The sequence below is a fragment of the Elephantulus edwardii genome, unplaced genomic scaffold (genome assembly GCF_000299155.1).
Source record: "Elephantulus edwardii isolate Elephantulus edwardi_28Jun2011 unplaced genomic scaffold, EleEdw1.0 scaffold00167, whole genome shotgun sequence".
In the NCBI taxonomy this organism is placed as follows: Eukaryota; Metazoa; Chordata; class Mammalia; order Macroscelidea; family Macroscelididae; genus Elephantulus; species Elephantulus edwardii.
Window position 1 is genome coordinate 1,708,052 of NW_006399917.1, and position 10,369 is coordinate 1,718,420.

The 10,369-nt window shown below is 43.9% G+C and overlaps 1 protein-coding gene across 1 annotated transcript in view; it reads right to left on the reverse strand.

The window, feature by feature from the left end:
- The window catches only part of FAM114A1 (family with sequence similarity 114, member A1), a 100,949-nt gene that overhangs the window by 29,341 nt on the left and 61,239 nt on the right, over nt 1-10,369 (reverse strand). The window contains exon 7 of the mRNA XM_006895407.1: nt 2,440-2,560. Within this exon, the coding sequence (XP_006895469.1) occupies nt 2,440-2,560 (121 nt within the window). The remainder of the gene's footprint in view (nt 1-2,439; nt 2,561-10,369) is intronic.

Consider the following 10,369-nt stretch of genomic DNA (forward strand, 5'->3'; position numbering starts at 1 on the left):
TTTTTATATAATGGTAATAATAGTTAGGATTTTTTTTTCTTTAGCAATTCTGTGTACCCAGGCACAGCAATAAATATTTTGGCATATTATTATCTAATTTGAACCTTACAATAGCTCTTGGACTATGGATTACTGTCCACATTTCACAGATAAAGACACTAATTTTAGAAAGATTACAGGTAACTCTCAGTTTATGCCGGGATTTCATTCTGATGATTTTATCGGAGGTTTGAGGAAAGCTGTATATCCTTCTCTTCATTTTTTTTCTTTAGTTTTCATTATTATTACCATTTATTATCAATATCTTTATAAATCCAGTCATGCTCTTTGGGGGTTGGAAACATTACATTTGAACCTTAGTGAGTCAACATTTGAGAATAACATTAGTAAACAATAACGTGTAATACTGTACACGGTACAACACACACACACACACACACACACACACACACACACAGAGCTCCCAGATATTTGTAAGTGAGGTTCAAAGTAACACAAACATAAATTAGGGACTATCTATAGATAACTAGGCCAAAGACATATAGCAACTAACCAGTGAATGAAAGTGCTTCCAATGGGATCATGCAGAAGTCGGCCGTGACCTTTCAGTCTGACCCATATGCAACATGATTGTGGGGGCTTGCTTGTGGTCATAAAGCCCTTTTCACGTACGGTGATGGTAGGTGATGTCGTTAAGTCAATCTTGACTCCTCCTCCACGTGACAGAGGAGAACTACTCTGTGGGTTTTCTACACCTGTAATCTTTGTGAGAGCCTATGTATTGTTCCTGTGGAGCCACTGGGTAGGTTGGAACCGCTGACCTCTCTGTTAGCAGCTGGGTACTTAAATATTGTGCCACCAAGACTGCAAATGTTTTATCATTGTCTGTTCCCAAATGCACAACCAGAAGTAGAAACTAAGCATGCTCAACCCTGAGAACATTCCGCTCCCTCAAGGAAGGTTTGCTTCTCATAAATAGGTTTCAGCGTCCTCAGGATCAGGTCACTGCTGGGCCTGAGTGTTGTTGAGGAGATGGCTGTGGGTCACTTGAGTGATGTCCAACCTGGTTTACCCTGCCCTGGTGCACAACGGGGAACATGCAACTGTTGTCAAAGCTTTTTAGGTGGAGTGATGGACACTTAGGGAGATTCAGTGGCCTAGTCTGTAGGGAGTTGTACTGCCAATCTGTATTAGGTCATATCTCTGGTGGTTCAAACCTAGCAGCAGCTCCTTGGGAAAAAGATGGGCAATCTCCTTCTGTGTGATTTACACCCTCAGAAACTCAGTGGAGGGCCAGCTGTAAACCAGTTCTGACTTGACGGCAATGAGATTTTTTTCAGTATGATATAGTGACAGTAGTGACTTGGGACAGAATTCTTCTTCCATGTGGGAGACCTGGCTTTGATTCTCCACCAATGCATGTGCAGCCATGGCCTGTCAGTGGAGGCATGCATGTAGCTATGATGCCAAACATATTTCAGCAGAACTGCCAGACGAAGTCTCACCTAGACAAAAAAAGGCCTGGTAATCCCTAAAGTCAGTGCGGGAAGCCCTGCGCGTCACAACTGAGCTCTCCATCACTGATTTTAAACACAGTGCAGGACCTGGGAGGCAGCTCTGTGTTCCAGGGTTGCTATGAATCAGGACCAGCTTGATGGTCACTAACTGTAAGAAGATCCTTGTAATAGACAGACTCTAAACCTTATGTCAGGAGCTCTGGTGGTGCAGTGGTTAAACTTGACTGTTAACTTCACCACTGAGGGAAAGAAAGATGCCCCCAGCTTACTCTGTCCTACGGGGTCACTGAGGAGCCCCGGAAGCATACAGCGCAACATGCTGGATCGCTAACCAAAAGGTCAGCAGTTTGAATCCATCGGCTGTTCCTCAGGAACAGGATGAACAGTCTCCACCGGTAAGGACTTACAGCCTTGGAAACACGATGGAGAGTCACTATGAGTGAGTTCCAACTCTGTGGAGATGGGTTCTAGAGTCACCACAGGTTGAAACCAATGCAACAGCACACAGTAAGAGCAACAACTCTTCTATGTAGACATGAGAAGGAAAGAATTGTCTACCATCAACGTTAATAGTAATTAACAACTTCCACACTGAAAATGAGAAATTGGAGCGTACGTCTCGCGTGTCATGTTCTTTGTGCATTCTACGCAAACGTTTGCTGCATGTCTATGCTGTCTGAAGACAGGAGTTCTCATCCGAGTGAAGAACTCTAAGTCAATGTGACAAGCTCCTTGTACAGGAGCAGATGCACTGGGTATTCTGGAAACTGAAGGAGGAGCAGTACATGAAAGAAACGATTCCACCCAGCTCACTTCAGTCATGTACCGCTCCTCCTCCAGTGCAGGCCGTGCCTATTAGCTGCTGTTGTGTAAGGATTACGCCAAGAGTCCACATTACCGCTTAACGAGCTATTTCCCTTACCTTGTTCTTGATTCTCTTCATTCTCAGATTCTTTGGCAGTAAAAATGTCTTTGATGGAAATGAGGTCATTTTTTAGGACTTCCAGTTTCTCTCCATCAAGTGAGGCTAAAAATGACTGAACCTGGGGAAAAAAGGAAAGAAAGAAGTGGCTCAGCAGATCCGCTACCTTGTCTTTTTGTTCGTAATGTTGACGCAGCGCTGTCCGCCATCCTCAGCATTCCTGGGACTCGGGTGACTCTTGTGTGGGCGGAGAAGCTGCGCCAGAACGTCAGTTTTTCTGCTCATGGACAGTGTAACATTTGGGCAAGTCCCATAAGCCCCTGCATGGGCTTTCCTTCTCATCTTTAAAATGAGAATTCACCTCTGACTGGAACGCTCTGAGGAGAAGCTAGGTTGCAATGACAAGTGTGTTCGGCACACATGAGCACAGTAGATGCCAACGACATCCCTTTTCTATCAGGTCGATTCCAACTGTTGGCAACACTCCAGCAGTTTCTGAGGCTGTAGTTCTTTACATAAGGGAGTTCGCCCATCTTTCTCTAGAGGAGCAGTTGGTGGGCTCAACGTGCTGAGTTTTCGCTTACCAGCCCAACTCTTAATGTACCACATTACCTGGGCTCCATGCCAAAATCCTCAAAGCTCTTCTCTCAGACCGTCTGAATGTACACTTCTGTGTCCTACCTGGGTGCAGCTCTTCATTTTTTCAATTGTGGCTTTGGATGAGCAGGAGTCCCTGGGTTGTGGAAAGGGTTAAGTGCTCCACTGCTAACCAAAAGGTTAGTGGTTTGAACCTACCCAGAGGGTCCTGGTTGTTTGGATTCACCAGCAGTTCTTGAGGAGAGAGACGAGTAATCTCTTCTCATGTGATTTACTGCCTCAAAAACCCAATAGAAGTACAACCCTGATTCCGTTCTTAATCAATGATAATGAGTTGAGTTTTACTGTTGTGTAAACTTGGTGTAAACACAAAGGCACAAGGCATATGTTTCTCCTCAGATTTTTTCATACCCCAGAGGAAGTATTAGGCACAGAGACTCACTCACTCAATGCTGACTCATAACTGGTCTTTCAGTGAGATTTACAGAGGCTGTAAATTATACAGGAGGAGATTGCTCTTCTCCGGAGAAGCAACTGGTGAAAACGTATCACTTACCTTTGGGTTGGCAGTGCAACTCCTTACCCACTACACCATCAAAGCTCCCTAGGCACATCAAGAAGACAAAAATCTTCACTATTAGGGAGCTCTGGTGGCCTAGTGGCAAGAAGCTACACTGCCATACTGAATGCACAGAGTTTGAATCCACCAGCTGCTCCCTGGGAGAAGGATAGGCAATCTCCTCCCATGCGATTAAGTGCTTCTGAAAACTGGCTGGAGAGTCAGCTATGGGTAGGTTATAACACTATAGTACACAACAACACAACAAGGTTAATAGGCAATAACATGACTGATGGAGAAAAGATTGAAGCTGTCATCAATTTTGTTTCACTTGGATCCACAATCAACACCCTTGATACCAACAGTTAAGAAATCAAAATACATGTGGCACTGGGGAAATGTGCTGTCAAGAACCTTTCCAAGGTGTTAAGGGGAAATTAGATCAGTTTAAAGACTAAATTGCACCTGGTTCAAGCACTGCCATTTTCAATTACTTGCTTTGCATCTAAAAGTATCAGTTTAAAGACTAAATTGCACCTGGTTCAAGCACTGCCATTTTCAATTACTTGCTTTGCATCTAAAAGTTGGACAATGAATATAGATGAAATATTGATGCCTTTGAGCTGTGGTGTTGGAGAAGAGTATTAAATATCACATGTTGTTGTTAGGTACTGTTGAGTACGACTCATTGAGCCTGTGAACAACAGATCTGAACCCTGTCCAATCTTATGCCATCTTCACAATCTCTGACACCCTCAAGCCCAATGCTGCCATCACTGTGTCAATACAAATGAATCTGTCTTGGAGAAAGTGCAGTAAGACGGCACCTTGGAGGTAAAGGTGGTGAAACTTTGTCTCACATATTTTGGGCATGTTATTAGGAGGGGCTAGTCTTTGGAAAGGACTGTTATGCTTGGAAAAATGGAGAGTCAGTGAAAGAAAGAAGGACCTTCAACAAGATAGATTGACACAGTGATTGCAGCCTTGAACTCAAGTATATTGGAGATGATGAGGGCAAGGTACATATCCATTATTCATAGGGTTGCTATGAGTCATAGTTAACTTGACAGCACCTAACAACAACAGGTGAAGGAGGCCAGTGCCAACCAATAATGGCCAGAGCACATGTCAGTGAGGGCACAGTGGGGATCTCAGGGAAGGAAATGCCAGGGCCCCTGGCTAGTTGAAAGCGTATCCAGGTAGGACTCCACAGGGGCTACTTCTCCCTGACAAGGAGGCTGGCCTTACTCACTACCTTCAGATCCCCCCCTTGTAACTGTCTTTTATCATTCTCTAAAGATACATATAAATTTCCTTCATGGCCCAAGGGTATGGAGCACCACAATAAAAAGTGAAACATGACTGTAGAACAATGAGGTTTCTATATTTTCACTCCACAGGCCAGACACTTGCTCTGGAGGACTTGGTCTTGCTATTTATTATGGTCTGTTCTGGGTACAGTTTAATATTCGTCATGGCACTAGATTAGCATGTCAGCATGAGGGAAAGTGTCAGAGAGGGCTTTCAGGCTGCCAGGACCTCGGTCTCCAGGGACCTGCTAACGCACATCACAGCAGCTAGGTAACACGCTCAGTGCTCGGCTCTGGCAGGAAGCACGTTCAAGGCATCAACACAAACCCCATTAGTCACAGAGTTCAGCAAGTGGAAGCTTTAGATTCTGACCCTTTCCGAGTCTTTACTTCAGCTCTTAAAAAATTTACTCAAGTTTAGACTGCTGGGCCCTAAATATGTGCTTACTAAATTCCTACGTGTTTACTGAATTCCTATGTTTCTGCTGTATTTTCTACACAGTTTTCTATTTTTTTAAAAAATGAGTTGTACTTGAATAAGGGTATTTGAGTACAATGCTTAATGAAGATGCATTTACGTAAGTGAAACATGTTGGTTTCTCTGTGTCTTCTGGAGAAGTCCCCAGGCAGGGTAAAGGGCTAATGTGCCCAACTCCTAACTGTAAGGCTGGTGGTTCAAGTGCACCCAGAAGTTCCTTAGAATAAAAGCCTGGCGATTTACTTGTGAAAAATCAGCTCTTGAGAACCCAACAGAGCACAATTCTGCTCTGACACACATGAGTCAGAATGGACTTGATGGCAGTAAGGTTGGCTGCTGTGGGCTTCTTCGTTAGGCTCTACTCTTACAAGTCAAGAGGTCACTGGCTGTTTTTAGTTGTTGTGGACGGATATTGGCTAGGAATGAGACTGTCCTCACAGGGGGCATAAGATTTGTGGGGTGGGGCTAGTTAGAGACATACTGGAGGTGTAGAATTCTAACTTGGTCTTCCAGGTCATCATGAAAAGCTATCTGCCAAGATGGAAAGACAGAATATATTTTCTCAGTTCAATTTTTAGCTTTTAAATATTTAAACACATGGCATGCATAAGGTCACCAGGTGAAGAGAAAGATGTCTAGTCAAATATGAGTATCACACAATAAAAAAAAAATTTGAGTATCAGTGTATGTCACTGCATGGGACATATTTAGACGGAAAACTATTTCTTGTTTATCTAAAGTTAAATTCAGGTATGCATCCTGCATTTTTATTTGCTAAATCTGGTAACCCTATTGTGGGTTTTCATTTGCATCCTTACTGGAAATGTGTGGCCATCAGTGTGTCGGTAGTGGAGTCAAAAGATTAAAACAGCCTGGACCTCAGTTGTTGTTATGTGCCATCGAGTCACTTGCGACTCATAGTGACTCCATGTATAAGAGCCCTAAACGCTACTCAATCCTGTGCCAACCTTGCCGTCTCTGACACACTCACTCCCATCACCCCAATTACAGAATCAATCCATCTCATCGAGGGTCTTCCTCTCCTGTGCCGTCCCTCCACTCTCCCAAATATGATGACCCTCTCCAAGGACCAGTCCCTCCTTGTAACATGATCAAAGTATGTCAGATGAAGCTTCAGAATCTTTGATTCCAAGGAGCAGTCCAGCTTCACCCTCTCCAGGACAAACCTGTTTAATCTCCTAGCAGTCCATGGTATATTCAACACTCTCAGAGAGTTGGACAGTGACTAGGGATGATAGAAAGAGAACTGATGCCTTTGAGCTGTGGTGCTGGAGAAGAGTGTTGAACATACCTTCTTAGTAGATACCCTGATATTTGAACTAAAAGTAAGAAATAACATCTGCTATGGTGAAGAACATCAAGAAAACAAAGATTGTCACCACTGGGCCAATCGGCAACACCATGATAGAGAAGAGATTGAGATTATTAACAATTTCAGTTTGCTCAGTTCCCCAATCAGTCTTGGCATCAACAGTCAGGAAATCAAGAGACAAATTGTATTAGGAAATGCTTTTGTCAGGAACCTCTCCAGATTACTGAAGCACAATGACATCAGTCTAGAGACTAAATTGTGCCTGATCCAGGCCATGATCTTCACAATTATGTGTTATGCATAGGAGAGCTGGAAAATGATTAAGGATCATAGAAGAAGAATCAATGCTTTTGAGTTGCGGTGCTGGAGAAGAGTAATGAATATACCATGGACTGACAGCCAAGAGAACAAACAGGTCTATCCTGGAGAGGGTGAAACCAAGTTTCTCCTTGGCAAGGATTTTTAAGTTCCACCTCACACACTTTAGGATATTATGTTTGGAAGAGTGGAGGGGCATTACAGGAGAGGAAGACCCAGGATGAGATGGACTGCCTTGTAACTGGGGTACTGGGGGGGTAGGTGTGTTGTAGAGAGTGAGACTGGCTCAGAATAGGGCAAGATTTGGAGCTAGTGTGCATAGGGTTGCTATGAGTTGTATGTGGCTTGATGGTACATAACAACAAACAATAAGATGGTGAAGAATACCGAATATCCCATGGACTGCCAAAAGTACAAACAAATCTGTCTTGAAGGAAGGGTAATCAGGATGTTCCCTAGAGGCAAGGGTGGAGAAACTCACTTAGTTTGGGCATATTTTTAAGAGGAGCCAATCTTATCATCTGGGAAAGGTGGAGAGTCAGAGAAAGAGAAGAAAACCCTCAACAAGGTGGACTGACACAGTGACTATCATAGTGGGCTGAGGGTGAGGGAGGTGCAAGGTACAGAAAGGCTCACATCGATTTTTTTGTAGGGTCACTATGAGTCAATCTGATGTCCTTCTAACAACAAGCTGACCAGGGAGTCAGAATTCTCTTTAGAGGCGAGGATGGTGAGACACTGGACAGGTATAGAAAAGCCAGTCCCTGGAAGAGGCATCACGTCTCATAAAGCGGAGTAAAGTAAAGGTCTTTTTTCCCTAAAAAAAAAAAGATGCCCCTCAATGAGATGGACTCACCCACTGGCAGCCACATAGCCTCAAGCTCAGCAGAGATTGCGAGGACAGTACAGCATCAGGCAGGGCTAGCTTCTGCTGTACATAGGTTCACTAGGAGTCGGAGCCCGCTCACAACACCTGACAACAGGTTCAATGCACACATTTCTATGGCTGTTAGTTACAACATCCAGAAATTGTTATTGGCAAGTCGAGAAAAACTCTAGGTTCCTTGCAAAATCTATAGAAATGATGAGGCTGGGAGAGGAAAGCAGAGTTGTGGGAGAGCAATGTGCAAAGAGAAGGATACACACCTATCCAGGAATCAACTTCTCGTCCCAGCAATTTAAGTTCCTTATGTGTGGCTCTTCTCCCAGGGCCAGAGATGCCTTCACAGCTCAGACCTGTGAGGGAACTGGCCAGAGTAAAATCTGTCTCTAATTACCACTGTCCCCGGATTGGGCAAGGAGGTAATGCATTTGGCTGCGAGCTGAAACGTTGGAGGTTCAAATCTCAGAAGAAAGGCTTGGCCTTGGCCTTCTATTACAGAAAGTCAGACTCAAGGGGCTATCACGGTGGTAAATAAGAAGAAATTTACACAAGGATACATATACAATGTCATTACCAAAATATAGGTACACATGTCTAAAATGGCAAATAACAGTTACTGAGGGTTTTTTATGTATTATTAGGGAGCTCTGGTTACCTACTGTAAGAGCTGCGCTGCCAACTCAAAGGTGAATGGCTTGAATTTACCAATTGCTCCTCAGGAAAAAGATGGGCAATCTCCTCCTGCGTGATTTGCAGCCTCTGAAAACTCTCTGGAGGGTCGGCTAAGTTTTAATTTTACTGCAGTGCAATGTGACATCAGGATTGGAGGAAGATTCACCTGTGTTATGCAGATGATAACACAACCTTGCTTGCTGAAACTAAAGAGGATATGAGGCATTTGCTGCAGAAGGTCAAAGACTAGAGCCTTCAATATGGATTGAAGCTCAACATCAAGAAAACAAAGGTTCTCACCAGTGGGCCTATTAGCAGCTTCAAGATGGATGAAGAAGAGATTGAGATTGTTGATAACTTCAGCTTGCTTGGTTCCACAAGCAACACTCTTGGCACCAGCAGTCAGGAAATCAAAGAATTGCATTGGGAATCTGCTGTCAGGGATCTCTCCAGAATACTGAAGAGTAACAATGTCAGTCTGCAGGCTAAGGTATGTTGGATTCAGCCCATGGTCTTTGCAATTACTTGCTATATATCAGAGACCTGGACAATAACTAAGAATGATAGAGGAAGGATCAATGCCTTTGAGTTGTGGAGCTGGAGAGGAGTCTTGAATAGTGGACTTCCAGGAGAACAAATTGGTCTATCTTGAAGAGGGTGAAACTAGTTTGCTTCCTGGAGGCAAGGATTTTGAAGCTCCATCTCAAATATTTTGGGCATGGGTCTAGAAGGGACTAGTCCTCCAAGAGGGACATCATGATTGGAAGAGTGGAGGGACAGTGCAGAAGAGGAAGACCCTAGATGAGATGGACTGACTCTGTGACTGGAGAAATGGGATTAGGTCTGTTGGAGATGATAAGATTGGTTCAGGATAGGGCTGGTTTCAGAGCTAATGTACCTAAGGTTGCTATGAGTCTCAGGTGACTCAATGACAAATAATAAGAAGTAAGGTGTGCTGGTGGCTTAGGCCATAGGAAGTTGTGGTGACAACCCAAAGGCCAACCTCTCTGGTCATTCAAATCCCTGGGCTCCACGGGCAATCTTTCCATCTAAGAAACCCAATGGAGAGTTAGGTGTGATTTGGTCCTGACTGGAGAGCAATAAGCTAGAGAGTTATTAGGCATTTTGCTACTAACTTAACAGATTAGCTCATCAATTGTTTAAGCAATCCTATTTGCTAAAAGGCACGCAATTCAAATCCATCATCTGCTCCATGGAAGAAGGATGGGCAATTACCTTCCATGTGATTAACTGCCTCTGAAAACCCACAGGAGGGTCACCTATGGGTCAGTTCCAACTCAACAGCACACAACAAAAAGAACACACAGGGCACTCCTAGGAAGCAGGGATGGTGACGTTTTGTCTCACATACTCTGTTATTAGGAGGGGCCAGTCGTTGGGCAAGGACATCATGCTTGGCAAGGTGGAGGGTTAATACACGACAGGAAGAATCACAATAAGATGCATTGACATGGTGACTGTAACAATGGGCTCAAGTATATCTGAGATGTTGAGGATGGTGCAAGATAGGGCAAAGTTTAGTTTCACTATTATAGGCTCTCTATGACTCACAGTCAAATCACAGATAGCAACACAACAAGATCATGTAGCTAGTGAGCAGCACTTGATTGTTCATCTATGGATATTCTTCTCTTGTGGAAAAGCCCAATTTGGGTTCACTAGCACATTCTCTTCAAGGCAGCTCTGGTGGCCTACTGGTAAGGGGTCACATTGCCAACCTAAAAGCAGGAAGTTCAAACCCACCAGCTGTTCCAAGGGA